Source organism: Hyaena hyaena, unplaced genomic scaffold (assembly GCF_003009895.1).
Source record: "Hyaena hyaena isolate Hyena2069 unplaced genomic scaffold, ASM300989v1 scaffold_144, whole genome shotgun sequence".
Taxonomy (NCBI): Eukaryota; Metazoa; Chordata; class Mammalia; order Carnivora; family Hyaenidae; genus Hyaena; species Hyaena hyaena.
This window is the reverse complement of record NW_024080776.1, coordinates 2,045,802-2,063,452: the sequence shown is the minus strand read 5'-3', so window position 1 is coordinate 2,063,452 and position 17,651 is coordinate 2,045,802. Positions and strand designations below refer to the sequence as shown.

The window sequence follows — 17,651 nt, the reverse complement described above, 5'->3', positions numbered from 1 at the left end:
AAGCCGCTGACTCCAGGAGCTAATGGTGCCGTGTCCTGAACACACAGAGCCCCATGAGCAAGAGCCACCCTTCTTCCCCCAAACAAGAGCATACACACACCTTTCTTAACCTCTTGTCTGAGGATGCATGTCCTCTTCTAACATTTGGTGGCTCACAAGCCCTGACCCAACCCAAGGGTCAATGATGACCACTGGGCCACACGGAGCACGTTATGTTCTCCTCCACCCAGAAACTTCTAATAGGGCAACAAAGTAGTGTCTCCACACCCATCTCCTCTTCCTTACCAGTTTGAAGCGGGGCAGGGGAATTTTGCTCACGTCCACTGGACTTCTTTCGGCAATGTTGACAAACCTTGCTTCCAAAATTGCCACAGCACATGAGACATGGACCCACCTGCCAAAAGGCAAAGTCTACCTCAGTCACCTCTGGCTCCAAGGCCCTCTTGCTTCATCAAATCTAATGATCCAAGACTGGTTGGGCCTGCTGATAGTGCTTCCTCTCCAACCCAACATAGCCACTCACTTCCACCTGCAAGGTCCCAGGACCCAGCAAGGAAGGAACCAGAAGTGTCTCCACACTGAGTACGAAAATGGGCCCCCACCACACCGCCCTGGGTCAGCACAGGGTTGTGCTTCGTACACCACTAACTCATTCACAATCTGTTGCAAAATAAGCAGAACCAGACCTAATGGAGTGGAGTAGGCTTCAGGGAGTGAGAAGAAATGAGAGAGTCCTACACAGACCTCTTTTACCACAGGAGCTGGGTGCTTCCTCAGATGTCTCCATCTGTGCCCCGTCTGCCCACAGCCACAGTTTTGCCCTCTGAGCCTCCTCCCAACCTTTCCTGGGGGCTGAGATGACCCCTGACTCTCCCTTCATCCACTGCACACTCACTAAGGTCTGGTCCAAGCCCTACTTGTTCTGACAGGTCTGTTCAGTGGACATCCTTAGAGAATTAAAGTTCCAGGCATTTTGAGAAACTGACACGCACCATGACGAGAACAATTAAGATGCTGAAAGCTCTTAATGTGAGGCCAGGTGAAAACCTACGATGGACAGGACAGGGCCCACACAGAAGGTGTCCGCGGTCCTGGCGGGGCTCTTATGCGAGTGGGAACAGATCTGTCTGGTGTGGCCCCACAGGGCCGAACTCGAATTGTGTGGTTAAGGTGGGAGGCTCAAGCAGAGCTGTTTGCACTCGAAGTAAGGAAGAACTTTAACAGCGCTCTTTCACAACTGTGAGGAACCCGATGACCTCAAGTCATGGCCACAAGTGCCTTTAAAGGTTGGAAGCAGCAAGCAGAAGAGGGGTCTGTGTGGAACAGCATGAAGGGGGGTCTTGTGCCGTAGGAGGCTCCGATTCCAACAGGACATGAGCCGGAGGCAGGATACTAGCCACTGGCTGCCCGCTGACCATGGGTACTACCCTCTAGACAGCCAGCTTCTCCAGGGCAAAAACCTCATTCGCCTCACATTTCTACCTCAGAACAAGTAAGCAAAGAGCAGGCACAAGGAGTCAGCTCGGTGAAAATGAGCAGTCTGACAGCTACTACACCCAGACTTCCATAGACTTGACTCCACAGAAGGCAGGTGAGGCTGAGCTGTCATCATTCCACCCTCCTCCCCGAGGACACACACGCTCGCTCCGTGAGCCAGACAGTGCGTGCTCAGGAGCCCACAGCTGCAGCCAGCTCTGCACCCGCCCGGCTGCAACAAGGGAATGGCCCTCGCTGCCGGCCCAGGGCCTCTGCATCTCCTGCACAGGATCTCTATACCCTCGTGAGCCTGACTTAGCTCTCCCGCAAGGAGGACATCACTTATATCCATGCCTTGGAGGGGAAGCTAGAGTTGGAAAGGTCTAGGGCTGCTGGGCTCCCCGTGGCACCTCACTTTTAAAATTGGCCTTGGAGATGCTATTCCACCCCCTGCAAGGTGCTTCCCCAGCCCTCCTCGGTCACTCTGATGAACAGCCACTGCCGTCCCGGTGCCTCTGCCCCAGAACCGAGCATCCCGAGCCACTGCTCAGAAACTCACCTGTCATCATTGGCTCTCTGGAGGGCTCCCCCTCGTAATGAGCACAAACAGCAGTCCTGCCAAGAAGGGAGGGGGAGGAAGGAAGGATGATTACCACCAAGTCATTAACATCCAATCTGCTCTCTCCTTGGCCTCCTTTGGGTAACTGGAACCTCCACATAAGAAAGTGGCTTAACAGCAGGTGGGGCCTCGCCTACGCAGCCCATGTAAGCAGGACTCCCCTACAGGAAGACAGGGAGACCACCCGGGGCTAAAGTACACCAAGTAGTCGCTTGACTTAACATAATCCTTTTCACTGTGACTGCTAACAACTGTAACTAATGACATCCTGCTCAACCTAGAGGCGCTACAGGACTCTGCCTCCTACATGGGTACTGCTAGGTTCCGGGGCAGGGAGTGATGAAGACTAAGCTGCAAAATGAACCATCTGAGCCCCCTTTGGATGGCCCAACCCAGTGCACTCTTTAAAGCTTGTCCACCAGAGGACCTCTACTTGGTCTGGACACAATGTAGCAAATGCAGATTCCAGACTCCATTTAGGCCCTGCCACAGCCGGGCAGCAGCCACGGTCCTGGGGGGATTTATTCTGACAAGACGCACTCTGACATCACTGTGTACCAGGCCCTGTCCAGACTGCTGGGGACAGAAAGTCCACATGAAAAAGCCTGGCTCTGAGCAAATCCTAAGTCCCGGGGTGGGGAAGACAGCAGCGCTGTGGACACACTCACCTCCTCCAGGGCATTGGCGGAACACCGAGAACACATCCAGTCTTCAGAAGCCTTTGCAGGGGGTACTCCATAGCAACCTACCAAGGACACCAAGGTGAGGAAATTAAAACCAGAGGCTAGAGTCAGAATGTAGACTTGTGACTCTTCCTCATATACCATGAGTCTCAAAGCTGCGACCAAATCTTAGAGAAAGACCCCTGACTTCTAGAGTCAGGATCCCCAGGGTTCACCCATACAGTATGGCCCAAAATCTCAAGAAATAAGAGACTATAGATGCACTGGTATAAACACCTAGGGAGCAGCAGGGACCATTCCCTTCTACAGCCCAGACCACAGCACAAGGCTGACTGTACAAGCATGGACCCCAAAGTCAGTGAAACTCCCAACTCCATGAGTGGCAAACTCCCCAAAAACACAAAAGCAATCTTTGCCCTCGGGACCTGGGGAGGCCACTGGGAGGCTGGGGGGAGGCCAACATGGGGCAAGACTTGCAGTGAGAAGGCTCAGGCACCGCCAGGTCAGGACACAGACAAAAGGCAAGGGCACTCACTGGCGTGGACCCGGACACTGCACTTCTTGCAGGAAACCAGAAGGCTGGTGCCGTCCTCCTCAAGGTAAGGGGTAGAAAGGTTGATGTCCGTGCTGCAGCCAGTCGAGGTGAAACACATTTCAGGAATCAATGGCTTGGTCCTCTGCTTCTGGGGGGCTAAATCTGGAGTATTTCCACAGCTCTGACTCAGGCCCCCAAACTCCACCTAAGGAGAGAGAGCAAATGCATGATTCTGTGACCATGTGCCTGTTTCTCAGCTTCCACCTGCTCCGTCAGCAGAAAGCTGCCTCTCTTCCCAGAAGGACTCGGGCTAAGGCTCCCGGGTGCACAGCCATTATCCCAGAGCTGCTAAATGAAGTTACCTCTAATGACTCCAATTCAATTTCTCACAGAGGCATCAAACAAAGGCCCCTGGGGACAACTGAGGAAAGGGAGCAAGGTAACAGACAACTGGGATTTCAATCTTCCCAAACCAAGCAGTAATAAAATGCACTGAGACGTTAGCGAGGCTGCTCTTGTGGGCTCCCTCATGCGCTGCACCGCACGGTGGCCGCTACCCAGGGAGAGGACCTAGAGCAGCTGCTCCCAATGGACCAGCATGGAATCCCCCCTAGGGGGACTCATGGCAGCATGTCATCTGAGCAGCAGCACCGCCACATGGCTGGAGGCCCACCTGTGATTCCTGGCTCAGGTCCCTCCAGAGAGAATGTCCAGAAAGAACATCCACATACTTCCTTGGCAAATACCCTGACTGTAAACACTTGCTGGCTCTTATCTATGGATGGCACCATCACCACCATTTCGAGGACAGGGCCCAAAACATGTCACCACTAAGCATGTGGCCCTCCTGAAATCCAGAGGCCCACTCAGTGGACCCGAGAGCGCACCCAGTCTGTCCACTTGTCTCACAGGCCAAGGGTACATACAGTTCTTCAGTTTTGCTTTTTCATCAGTCAATGGAAAGAAGCACCGAGTGACTAATCCAAAGTACGTTGGTCTGAGGTTCCATTCTCTGGCAAGCGTGAATCTGTGGCCATACCAGGCTCAGTGTAGCCATGCCACCTTAACCAACAGAGGACTGGTTAGCCACATGCCACCCTGTGCAGATCCCAGGTGAGCCTGAGCTGCTCACCTGGCGCACACCAGTGCAGATGCACTTCTGCCCACCCAGAGCTGAACCCAAAGACTGCCATCAAATGCCCAAGGAGCGGGAGGGGCACAGACAAGCTTGGCTCCAGTGCTTCCCTCTCATCTACCTCCCAAAGACCCTCCCCTAGTGCCTTCTGACTGCTGCCAGTACCCACAGTGGCAATGAGAAAGGAAGACACAACACCGGAGAATCTGGCAGACTGTCCAAAAACGCAGGCACAGTGCTCCAGACTGGCCAGGATGAAAAACCACCTGGAAGGAATCATCATGGCCTAGAATAGTAACAGATGAGCAAGATTCCTCTGTAAACAATGTTGAGTGTCACATTGTGCAGGGAATCCTACTAAGTCAAGGCTAAGCCACACTCCAGCCCTTCTGCAAACTGCTCTCAAGGGAAAAGCCATATTGCTAGATTATCTGCCTGGAGAAGGCTGGCCAGCACTCCAATGGGGCACCGGACACTAGAAGAACGCACTTTTCTTTCCCAAGACAACCAGTGACAAGCTACGTCCCCACAATTAAACCTCGCCTCCCTCTGGACTGCTGGTCCCAGGTAAACAGAAAGGACAAAGTGGACTTACCTGATGGTAGGTCTGAAAGATCATACAGACAGCGCAGTGAGGGGCCTGCTGGGCCATGGTCTCATTGAATTCCTTTTCGGCCTCAAAGTTCAAGGGTCGGTTCTGCCACAGTTGGCTCAGGGGCTTGGCCCAGGCCTCTGTCTCCTCAGCCTCCTCCTCGGGGGTCAGCTGTTCAGAGGACTCTAGAGCGGAAAGCAGAACGTGATTCAGCACCAGCCCTGTACATCTGTAGCTCTGCCTAGAAAGCGGATGAGCTCAGCCCAGACTTTCAGTCTCAGGTCTGGCCTACACCCAAGATCCTACAGGTCACAGAGGCAAAGGGCAGAAACGATGGTCAATAGGCTCTTTCAATACTTGGATGAATTTGCACAGTCCTGTCTGTAGCCCCCTCTCTGGCAAAACTTCTTGCGCCAGGAGTTCAGCCTGCTCTCCTCTCCCCTAACAACTGCCAGCATTCAACCCTTGTGCCCGAGGGCAGCACAGTACACTGGGGTCTTGCCAGTAGCCACATTACTTGCTGCCTCCAATATGTCAGCATGTTGAGTCCTTAAAGAGTTTTCTCTTTAGTTACACTGAAGGGAAACAAGAAAAAAAAAAAAATAACAAGGAAACAGCAAGAGCTTAATAATTTTTACATCATGTGCCTTGGTCAGAACTTTCCAGGTCCCTCTGGAAAGGTCAGTGGGATATCTGCCTTTTCTGGACAGGGATCCCAACCATCCTGGCTCTGCCTCAGAGGAAGGCAGAGTGTGTCCAAGACAAACCCTCTTTCCCAGCCAAAAGATATAACACCTTGAGTCTAGACCAAGGCCTAACGCACAGTGGCCCACAGGCCAAATGCACTCCACTTGGGGAGCTCTTAAAAATGTAAAAACAAAAAAATTGTTTTTACTTTTTTTTTACTTTATTCATTTTGAGAGAGACAGAACGAGCAGGGGAGGGGTGGAGACGAGGGGACAGAGGATCTGAAGCGGGCTCTGTGCTGATGGCAGGAAGCCAATGTAGGGCTTGAACTCACAAACCTCAAGATCATGACCCAAGCCAAAGTCGGACGCTTAACCATTAAATGAGCCACCCAGGTGCCCATGTTTTTACATTTTCAAAGGACTGAGGGAAAGAAAGCAGAATATGTGACAGAAGGTGTAGGGCCTCTGCAGACCTCTGGTCTAGATGACAAATTTGTATCTATTCGTTACTCCAAATAGCAAAGCATAGGATTCACCAGCACTGCAGATGAAGGAAAATCCCCTCTGGGTGCCACCTTCCTGGAAGGGACAATGCTGCTGAATGGAAACAAAAACCTAGGCTCACAAAACAAGATGGAAGCGATAAAGGTGCACACCTTCCAGTTCCCCCTAAATCGGTGGAAGGGCACAGCCCAATCAATCCCAATGGAAACAAGGTCGAGGAGGTAGGAAAACACCTTACCTCTAGGATTATGAGTGAATGAGGGCAATCTTTGATAGAAGGAGCAAAAAATAACAAAATGAACAGATCCAGATCCTTTCTTGAAATCCTCCCAAGTGAGGGAAATATAAGAAGTTATATTTAACTTTAACAAGGGATGTTCTTTAACAAGGGAGTCCTAAAACGGCCCAAGGATGGATGCGGAGCACCTGACAGACCAGCTCCGTGCCAGCCCTGCCACATGGGACACCCCATGCCTGGCATCTAGCTATGTGTGGCCATCAGGAATCCCCAGCTACAACCCCTCAGATGATCTTGCTTCATCAGAGCAGAGCTGTTCTGAAGTGGCCCTAGAGACTTCTGCAGAGAAGCCCATGCGACACTCCACTATTTACTTGTTCATTTCTGGCAACTCTGGCTCAGTGCAGATAAACAGTTATCTACTCTGCCTTCACAGTCATGTTTAATCTAATGAGACCCGGAAGCAGCCTCATGTGTGACCTCGGTGAAGTGTACCGTAACGTACGGAGGCCACTGCAGACAATTAAAACCAACTCCTCCAGGCATGGCCAGATCCTGGCAGGAACGATGGTGCCAAGCCAAAGCAGGTATTTTCCTTATCCTAACCAGATCAAGAGTGGTCAAGATGGACTAGAAGAAACAGAAACAGCTACCCAATCAGTATAGGAAAATTAACATAGTGATGTCTGCTGTTTTCAAAACCACAGGGGGCCAAAAATCACTTCACTTATGAACACAGTGAAAATAGCAGGAATTTTACAGTTTACATACATAAGACTTCATGGAGACGTACAGATGTGTTCATTTCACTATTTTATGCCTCAATTGAAAAAAAATTTAATGGGGGCGGGGGGTGCATGCTAGACTAAAAGAGACTAAAGATACAAATCTTTGAAATGAGTGATCCCGGTTTGGTTTATAGGTTTAAAGAACTAAAAGCTAGAAACACATTTTGGGAACAAGTGGGGAAAAATGAATATGGACTGAAGATGGGACAATATTATGCAATAGTGCCGATTTCCCCAGGTGTGGTCAGTGTCTGCACAGGACAGAAGCCTTAGGAAGGCACCTCGTGGTGCACTTCAAGTGACTAGAGGACTGCAACTCGCCCTCAGACGAGACCACAAGTGCCAGTGCAGCAAGTTCATCAACAGCGCGTGTGGAGAGCGCACCCCCAGCAACGTGGTAGCATCTGTCGAATACAGGAGGCGTGCAGTGTTTTCCACGTTTGAAATTTATCATAAAAAGTTGGGCAGCCTGTATAGTATGATCTCAATTACATTATTATAAAAAGGCATACATGGATATACTCCAACATCTGACTAGAAAAGTCAGGAAGATTAACACATTAAAACATGCAAGTGGTTACCTTTGCAGGACACTTTTATTGTCCTATTTATAACTTTCCTTTTCCAATTTTCTACAATCTATATTTAGAGCCTTCAGAGGCCTGGAGAGTAAGGGGGGGTGGGGCAGGAATCCTGAAGCCAGGCTGTTGCTACTCCGAGAACCCAAGCCCCACCTGGGCCAGAGGAAGAGGACTTCCTAAGACTCTGACTCAAGGTCTGGCCTACTTTGGACACAAGAGACTTTCAATCTCAAGAGACTTTCCTCACCCAGCATATCTCGATCCTTCTACCAAGGACAACAGTAGAGATGGGCACTGGCATCAGATCAGAAAGGGAACATGGGCTTGCTTACGGAGCAGAGGGGCTGGTATAACTCCAGATCTTCCCACCCAGCCACCGGTGTCAGGAAGGACAGGGCAGGGAAGGGCCCGGGCATCAGTCAAGAGTGACAAGGGACCCGCCAGAGACTCACCCGCGATCATGTTCCTGATCTCACTGCACTGATGGCAACAAGTCCCTGAGCGCCAGCAACACACACAGTTCCCGTCCTGCTCCACATCCCTGTCTATTCTTCCGTCTCCTTCCCAGACTCCTCTTCCTGTCTTCCCACCCCCGTCTCTGCCCTCATCAGAGGCCTCACACATGTAGACTCAGTGTAGCAAACAGATGGCAGCTACACTTGTGGGGAACACAGGGAAAGGCAGAGTTGCCGAATCACTATGTTGTCCACCTGGAAGTAATGTAACAGCGTGTCAGGTACCCTTCAATGAAAAAAAATTTCAATACATTTTTTTTAATGTTTATTAATTTTTCGTGGGTTTTATTTTTTAATGTTTTTTTTATTTATTTCTGAGAGAGAGAGAGAGCGCATGAGCAGGGGAGGGTCAGAGAGAGAGGGAGACACAGAATCTGGAGCAGGCTCCAGGCTCTGAGCTAGCTGTCAGCACAGAGCCCGATGCGGGGCTCAAACCCATGAACCGTGAGATCATGACCTGAGCCGAAGTCAGACACTCAACTGAGTGAGCCACTTCAATAAATTTTTTAAAAAGGTATTAAATACCACCTGTGCTCACCTCTCTCTGTGTCTCCCCCACCAGTGGCCTCATGTACCCCAATATCACCACCAAACACCACCTCTGCTCACCGCAAGTTTACAGCCTCCAGATACTGAACAACCAAACCCAACAAAAAGCAGAAGTCAGGGAGGCACTGAACTCAGGCTTCTCCAAGTCCCTACCAAGCTCACAGTTCTACATCCAACCCCCAAATGCAGCCGACTGTATCCTCCCAACACCTTCCCTACATCCCTCCCCAAGCCCTACCACTATCCCCTGCTTCAGACCCTCCCCCAGCTCTCAGAGGCCATGGCAAAAGCCCGTCTGTTGCCCTCAAAGCCACTCTCAAATGCAGGCACTAGGAGTAATGCATCTAACATAAATCTGGCCACCAAACCATGTCAAAGGCTCCTGAAGACCCAACAGAAAAAGGCCTCCCTCTTGAGCAACCCCCCTCCTCACGTCTACCCGCCCCACACCTTGGCCCGGCCCTTTCACTGAGTTGCTTCCTCTGAATCTATCCTCCAGCTCCCCTCTGCCTAGATGAACATCTTGTCTCTTTAGATCTGTTTACCTGTCAGTTTGCCCCACTACCTTCTGAGCTTTCTGAGGGCACGGACATATCTGAGTTATCTTTGTAGCTACACATTCAGCACTGGGCTTGGCATCATTGACAGAATTGCTATCCAGAAAAATCAGCCTCCTTACTTTACCTCCTAGTAAAGAAAGAGAAGAACCTGCATGCGATCACCGTGTATTAGGCATATTCCAAGACACATATATAGAGAAATCTGATCATAAATTAAGCATCAAAGGAGATCCTGCCCCCTCTGTGTGGAGTATCTGGGAGAATAGCTAAGCCACAGACCCACCCCTGGTGCTCAGCCCCGCCTCCCATGTCCTGTCAAAATGCTAACGGGGGGAGCTCCCTTCCCCTTCCTGGTAAAGAGAGTAAACACTTACCATCATCACTGATGCAATCCTGCAACACCAGCGGGTGATGGCGTGGGAGCTTGCTTAAGGGCTGACGACGACCCTTGGACTTCTTATTCTCCTCCAGGGAAAACATGTATTCATCAGCCGCCTGGGCAAACCAGAAGAGGAAATCAAATTGGTCTTGACTCCACTTAGGGGCACAGCAGAAGTTAGTCTTACAATGAAAAACCAAGGGAAAAGACAGGCACAGAGCCACAAATATAAAACCAAACCCAGAAAACATCTGTCGTAGGAAACGCCAAAATGACAGTACCATGCAAACCAATCTAAACTAGGACTATGTAAACATTTCGGAGCAAAAAAAAAATGTACCTAACAAGTGTAGGTCCTGTTCTCAGAAGCATGCCTGAAACAAATGTACCAAAAATAAACACACTCTACAAGAGAACCACGCCCCTCTCTTAAGCTCACTGTCATGAGGCTGTGTCTCTGAGAGCCCCAGAGACACGAGGTGCCCCTCTTCTTGGACCGGAGTGCCAGCAGCACCTGTTACAAAGAGCCAGGCAGCTGGGCCATCAGACCTGAAAGCTAGAGGACATCAAAGGGCTGATGAGCAGCTGACCCGGTAAGGTAAAAGAGGCCAGCTTCTCCCTATGCACTGTCAGGCCCTCAGCTCTGGCTGGCACTATTCATTCCTCAGTTAGTTTCCTCATCAGACAGGACAGAGTGAGCCTCTAAAACTCTAGCGTAGCTGCAAAAGTTGACAGAATTAATACTGTGTTTACACAGTATCAGATCAAATGCAATTAGGTTTAAGATGTGCAAGACTGTTGCAGTAATAATACCACGTGAAAATGCTTTCTGGTCAGTGTATCTGAAACTTGTCATCCTCTCAGATAAAGCATTTGACAAAGTATGACAAGCATGCATGATAAAAACCCCCAACAAAGTAAGTTTGTAGGGAACATACTTCAACATAATAATGGCCATATGTGGAAAAACCCACAGCAAAGATCATACTCAATGGGGAAAAACTGAGAGCCTTTCCCCTAAGATCAGGAACAAGGCAAGGGTGTCCACTCTCACCACTTCATTCAACATAGAACCGAAGTCCTAGCCACAGCAATCAGACAAGAAAAAGGAATAAAAGGCATCCAAATCAGTAAGAAGTTAAACTCTGACTATTTTCAGATAACATGATTCTCTATATAGAAAACCCAGGACTGGGGCGCCTGGGTGGCTTAGTCGGTTAAGCGTCCGACTTTCGCTTAGGTCATGATCTCGCGGTTCGTGGGTTCGAGCCCCGCGTCAGGCTCTGTGCTGACTGCCAGCTCAGAGCCTGGAGCCTGTTTCAGTCTGTGACTCCCTCTCTCTCTGACCCTCCCCTGCTCACGCTGTCTCTCTCTCTCTCTCTCTCTCTCTTCTAGAAATAAATAAAACATTTAAAAAAAAAAAAAAAAAAGAAAACCCAGGACTCCCCCGAAAAACTGCTAGAATAAACAAATTCAGTAAGGTCACAGGATACATCAATCTACAGAAATCTTGCACTTCTATACAACAATAATGAAGTAATAAAAAGAGAAATTAAGAAAACAATCCCATTTACAATTCCACCAAAAATAATAAGATGTCCAGGAATAAACCTAAACAAAGAGATCAAACACTGTATTCTAGAAACTAGAAAACAATAATGAAAGAAATGAAGACGTACCATGGTCACGGACTGGAAGAACAAATATTGTTAAAATGTTTATACTACCCAAAGGAATCTACACGTTTAATGCAATTCCTATCAAATTACCAACAGTATATTTCTTAGAACTAGAACAACCCTAAAATCTGTATGAACCCACAAAAAACATCAAAGAGCCAAAGCAATCTTGAAAAACAAAAGCAGGGGAGCGCCTGGGTGGCTCAGTGGGTTAAATGCCTGACTTCGGCTTAGGTCATGATCTCAAGATTAGTTGAGTTTGAGCCCCACATCAGGCTCTCTGCTATCAGCGAGGAGCGTGCTGAATTCAGATCCTGCCTCCCTCTTTCTCTCTGCCCTTCCTCACACACGCACACCCACTTTCTCAAAAATAAATAAACTTTAAAAAAAAATTAAAAATCAAAGGTGTCTGGGTGGTTCAGTTGGTTGAGTTTCCTGCTCTTGGTTTTGGCTCAGGTCATGATCTCACAGTTTGTGGAATCAAGCCCCGTGCTGAGCTCTGCATGTTCCCATGCTCACTCTCAAAATGAATAAACATTAATATAAAAAAAAAAAAAGCCGAAAGCATCACAATTCTGGATTTCAAGTTACACTGTAAAGCCGCAGTAATCAAAACAGTATGATAGTAGCACAAAAATAGACACATACATCAATGGAACGGAAAATCCAGAAATAAAACCACAAATGCATAGTAGGAAAACTGGACAGCAACATGTAGAAGAATGAAACTGGACCACCTTCTCACACTAAACACAAAAGTAACTTTGAGGTGGACTAAAAATCTAAATGAGACCTGAAACCATAAAAATCCTGGAGTGTAGAACAGAAAGTAATTTCTCTGACACTGGCCATAGCAACTTTTTCCTAGAGGTCTCCTGAGGCAAGGGAAACAAAAGCAAAAGTACATTTTGGGACTACATCAAAATAAAAAGCTTTTGAACAAGCAAAGAAAAAAAAATCAACAAAACTAAAAGGCAACCTGCAGAATGGGGGAAAATATTTGCAAATGACATACCTGATTAAGGGTTAGTATCCAAAATATATAAAGAACTTATACAATTCAACACTCAAAAAGCAAATAATCCAATTAAAAATGGGCAGGGACACCAAGGTGGCTCAGTCGACTGAACATCCCCAACTCTTGATTTCAGCTCAAGTCATGATTCCAGGGTCAGGGGATTGAGCCCCACAACTGGGCTCTATGTTGGGCTCCGTGCTTAGTGTGGAACCTGCTTGAGATTCTCTCCCTCTGTCCCTCTAAACCTCTCCCCCACTTGCATCCACGTGTTCTCTCTCTAAAATAAAAAAATAAAAGGGCAAAAGACATGAGCAGACATTTTTCCAGAAACACCCAAATGGCCAAAAGACACATGAAAAGGTGCTCATCACCACTCCTCATCATCATGAAAATGCAAATCAACACTATAATGAGAGATCACTTCACACCTGTCAGAAGGCTAAACTCAACAACACAAGGAACAGGTGTTGGCGAGGATATGGAGTAAAAGAAGTCCTAGTGCACTGTTGGTGGGAATGCAAACTGGTGCAGCTCCTCTGGAAAACAGTGCAGAGGTTCCTCAAAAAGTAAAAAATGTAACTTATCCTACAATCCATTACTAGGTATTTACCCAAAGAATATAAAATACTAACTCAAAGGGATACATGCACCCCCTGTTTATAGTAGCATTACTTATAATAGTCAAATTATCAAATCAGCCCAAGTGTCCATTTATTGGTGAATGGATAAAGAAGTGGTATATATATACAACGGAGTATTATTCAGCCATAAAAAAGAATGAAATCTTGGGGTGCCTGGATGGCTCTGTCAATTAAGTGTCTGACTCTTGGTTTTGGCCCAGGTCATCATCTCACAGCTTCATGGGTTCAAGCCTGCACTGACAGCATGGGACCTGCTTGAGATTCTCTCTCTCTCCCTCTCTGTCCCTCCCCCACTCACAGTCTATCAAAATAAATAAACCTTTAAATAAAGGAAGAAGAATTAAACTGTGCCATTTGCAACAACGGATGCAGCTAGAGAATATAATGCTAAGTGACATAAGTCAGTAGAAGAAAGACAAATACCATATGATTTCACTCACATGTAGAATTTAAGAAACAAAACAAACAAGCAAAGGGAAATAAGAAAGAAACCAAGAAATAGACTCTTAACTATAGAGAACAAACTGATGGTTACCAGAGGGAAGGTAGGTGGAGGGATAGGGGGGACTAGGGGATCAGGACTACGGAGGGCACCATAACGAGCACTGGGTGATTAAAATAAAAACTTTTAAAAACTTGGTCATCCTGCCTTTAGGAACCATGGAGTTAGCAAAACCCATTAAGCAAGACAACAAGGCCTGGAAGAGGGCTACTCTGCAACTGTGACAAAGACCAACCCGTTAGGAGCACTAGGAAGAAGTGGCGGCGCTGCAGGGCCACTTCGGAGAAGTCACGCTGGGCCCACAGGCTCCACGTGCCACTGCACCGAACCCACAGTTGGAATGCCAAGAAAAACCAAATTCTGAGCAGGCCGGGTCCAGGGAGAAGAGAGTCTGCTCTTCCCAACATAAATTTAAACAAGTTTCAGCGTCCATTGACCCATTCATTCAATACATATTTACTGAGGGGCGCTGGGGGGGGTTCAGTCAGTTAAGCGCCAACTTCAGCTCAGGTCATGATTTCACAGTTCGGGAGTTTGAGCCCCAAGTCGGGTTCTGTGCTGACAGCTCAGAGCCTGGAGCCTGCTTCTGATTCTGTGTCTCCCTCTTTCCCTCTACCCCTCCCCGGCTCGCACTGTCTCTAAGGTAAATAAATGTTGAAAAAACTTTTAATAAAAAAATAAAATTAAAAAAATAAAGTTCCATCATTTTATTTCTGCACCCCAATAATCTTGTTGCACTTCCCCCCTTTGAAGACCACCTAGATGAACAGGCCTAAATCTGGGATGTGGTGGTGGCAGGGACCAGGAAGTAAAAAGGGGACAAATAAAGGGAGCAGAAATGATGGGATTTCCAGCCCGGATCACCAAGGCAGGAGAGACTTAACAGGACTCTCCTTAAACAGGCGGTGCACAGTACACCCACCCCATTTCTGTCAAAATACCCACAAGAGAAACTCAGCCACAGAAATTCAGCCTAAGGGTTCAGAAAACAAGTCTGAGCATGGGGCACCTAGGTGGCTGGGTCAGTGAAGCATCCAAGTGTTGATTTCAGCACAGGTCATGATCTCAGGGATCCTTGAGCCCAGAGACAGGCTCTGCACTGACAGCATGGAGCCTGCTTCGGATTCTCTCCCACTTCTCTGCCCCTCCCACACTCATGTATGTGTGGGCAGGCGCGATCGCGCGCGTGCTCGCTCTCTCTCTCTCTCTCTCTCTGAAAATAAACACTTAGAAAAAAAAGGCAAGTCTGAGCAAGAGCTGTAGATTCGGGGATCCTCTGCATCAGGTTCAGAACTGATATCATAGGAGTGGAAGACATTACCAGTGGAAGATGAACTAAATGGAGACTAAGCCCTTCCGGGATAGGAGGCGGAGAACAGAAAAAAGGGAGATTCAGCGGCAGAGAGTAGGAGGAATACAGAAAGGAGGGGAGGGCTTCCCAGGGGGAAAGAGGCGCTGCCAAAGGGTACATTAGAGCTGAGCAGGAAGTGGCCAAAGGACTCAGCAACTGGGAGGTGTCAGGACTTTGAGAGAGAAGTTCCAGCAGGCAGACAGTAAGGAACTAAGGAATGAATGCTTCAGAGACTCTTCTTGAGAAGATTAAGGGAAGAAATGAGATCATAGCCTGAAAAGGGAATTTCCTACAATTGTATTTCAGGAAAGAGACGGGGGGTTATGGTTTTATAGGCAGAGAGAGAAGCTTGTGAAAGGAGAGATACGAAGATGTGTGGTAGAATAACGAAGATGTGCAATTCTAATCCCTGTGAATATTAGGTTGATATGACAAAAGACTATTAAGGATACTAATCAGATAAACTTAAAATAGCAAGATTATCTTAGATAATCTGGGTGGACCCAATGTAATCAAACAAGCACTTAAGAAGGGAGAGGTGTCTCTGGGTGGCTCAGTCAGATAAGCATCCAACTACTGATCTCAGCTCAGGTTTTGATCTCAGGGTTGTGAGTTCAAGTCCCACAACTGGACTCCACGTTGGGTGTGAAACCTACTTAAAAATAATTACGAAGAGGGAAGCAGAATGCTCGGTGTCCAAGTGACGTAATGTGAACAAGATTTGGCCAGACGTGGCTGCTTTTGAAGATGAAAAAAAAAAAAGGCTGCGGGTCAAGGAATGTGGGCAGCCTGAGGAAGCTGAGCAGGGCAAGGAGACTCCGTCTGGAGCCTCCACAAGGTACGCAGCCCTGCCAACACCTTGACTTCTACGTAGTGAGGCCCATGTCAGACTTCTGAACTATGGAACTGCAAGATAACCCCCTACGGTCTCTAAGACTCCCAGTTCGTGGGAACTTGTTTAAGCAGCAATAGGATATGAGTATGGGATAGGAGACAGAGACAAATCATTTTCTAAGTCCAAGTACTGTAGAAAGCAGAGGGGCCAAGCCCAAGAACACCAGAATGCAGCTCTGGGAAAGGAAGACGCCTGTATCCACACCTGCTGATTCTGGGTGCTTCATACGACCAGCGTAGGGACCCGCAGACTGCATCTGATGCCGTGACAGTGCAGACACAGGGGACACACCGTCCCCTAGCCTCTAGGAGCTCATGACCCAGCTAGAGGGGGATTTGGTGTGTGAGTCTCAAGTCTCTGCCCTTTTCCACTACCATCACGTTACCTCTGACCAAAGTACTCAGGTCTATTCAAATAGTAAAGCATCCTTCCACATTTTCTCATCTTCTGGACAAAGCACTCCTCCTGCTACATGGCACCCACAGCCTTCCTCACGGCACCGCCTTTTCCTTTTCCTGAGATGTGCTCCGACTTCTTAATTCCGTCAGAATGTAACAAGAAGAGCTGGGCCCAAACCCCGGTTTATCAACTAGCTGTGTGAGCCCAGGCAAGGAGCAACCCACTACTGGCGTGGGCGTACTGAACACTGCCCCACCAAGACTCCTGTGTGAGGGTGAAGCGGGACAGCAGGTAGGGTCTCCCAGCGCCCTGCCTGCAGGAGGGCTAGACCTCAGGCTCCTGAGTCCTCTGCTGCCTCGTCTAACATCACGCACCGAGGTCAAGGTCAATGTTCTTGACGGGGTTTCTTCTGTACAGAGAAGAACCGTGCCCTCCTTGTTTTGGGAACTCACTTTTCCAAAGCAGCCAAAACAAGAACTGTCACAGCAGACGCAGCACGGTAGCTCTGACTGCAGGTACACGAAAATCCTGAAGCTTTTGATGCTTCAGCAGTCAGTCGGTCTGGGTGCTCTTACCAAGGCCCTTGACATAGAGTGGCACGGAAACTGAACAGCAAGAGGCTTGAATTACACCGTGGGGGATGCTTAAAGTAGGGGTAGGAGGGACGCAAGGGTGCTCTTCAAAACCCAGCTGTTTCCAAATATAGATACAACACCACTAGACCTCTCCAGGGATAGACAAAGTGGTTCAGCTTCCACCCTAAGCCTTGACTGTCAGTCCCCGACTCCACCCAGTCAATCCATTCTGAGGTCAGCCTCCTACTACAACGAACTCCCCTGCATTCCTTCCGCATTTATAGAAGGCTCACGGGCCAAGCCCCACCACCGTGCCGGCGCCTCAAGAAGCAAGGCCGATGGGGCACAGGGCCTGTCTCCTGGTTTGCCTTCTGCAGCCCATGACAACTGTGCCGAGAGCAAGACAGACAGTTGTTAAAAAGGGGCCAAGTGCTGCAGGTGTTCTGAAGAGGAAGGAAAGTAGATGGGCAGCTGGAAGGTTTCTGGGAGCAGGGACTGGAAGAGGGCTGGGGCTCCAATGAGCAGAGAACTGCTGCAGGAGACCTGTGCGGATGACTCCCTGGTACCCCCACCCCTGGAGGGGGGACCTGTAGCCCGCTGACGGCTGTACACCAAAGGAGAGTGCATGTAAGGCCACTGAGCTGGGCGTCCAACAATGGTTACAATGACAGATCTGACGTTACGTATCTTTCACATATATTAAAAACAAATCAACCCAATGTTTTAAAGATAAATAAATATAACAAAT

The 17,651-nt window shown here is 48.5% G+C and overlaps 1 protein-coding gene across 2 annotated transcripts in view; it reads right to left on the bottom strand.

Moving 5' to 3' along the window:
* The window catches only part of KDM4A (lysine demethylase 4A), a 47,770-nt gene that overhangs the window by 9,015 nt on the left and 21,104 nt on the right, over positions 1 to 17,651 (bottom strand). For both annotated transcript variants that reach the window (XM_039238632.1, XM_039238631.1), the window contains exons 12-17: positions 9,839 to 9,959; positions 5,044 to 5,225; positions 3,314 to 3,518; positions 2,764 to 2,840; positions 2,036 to 2,091; positions 286 to 394 (exon numbers count right to left, since the gene is read on the bottom strand). In XM_039238632.1, coding sequence (XP_039094563.1) covers positions 286 to 394; positions 2,036 to 2,091; positions 2,764 to 2,840; positions 3,314 to 3,518; positions 5,044 to 5,225; positions 9,839 to 9,959 — 750 coding nt within the window. The remainder of the gene's footprint in view (positions 1 to 285; positions 395 to 2,035; positions 2,092 to 2,763; positions 2,841 to 3,313; positions 3,519 to 5,043; positions 5,226 to 9,838; positions 9,960 to 17,651) is intronic.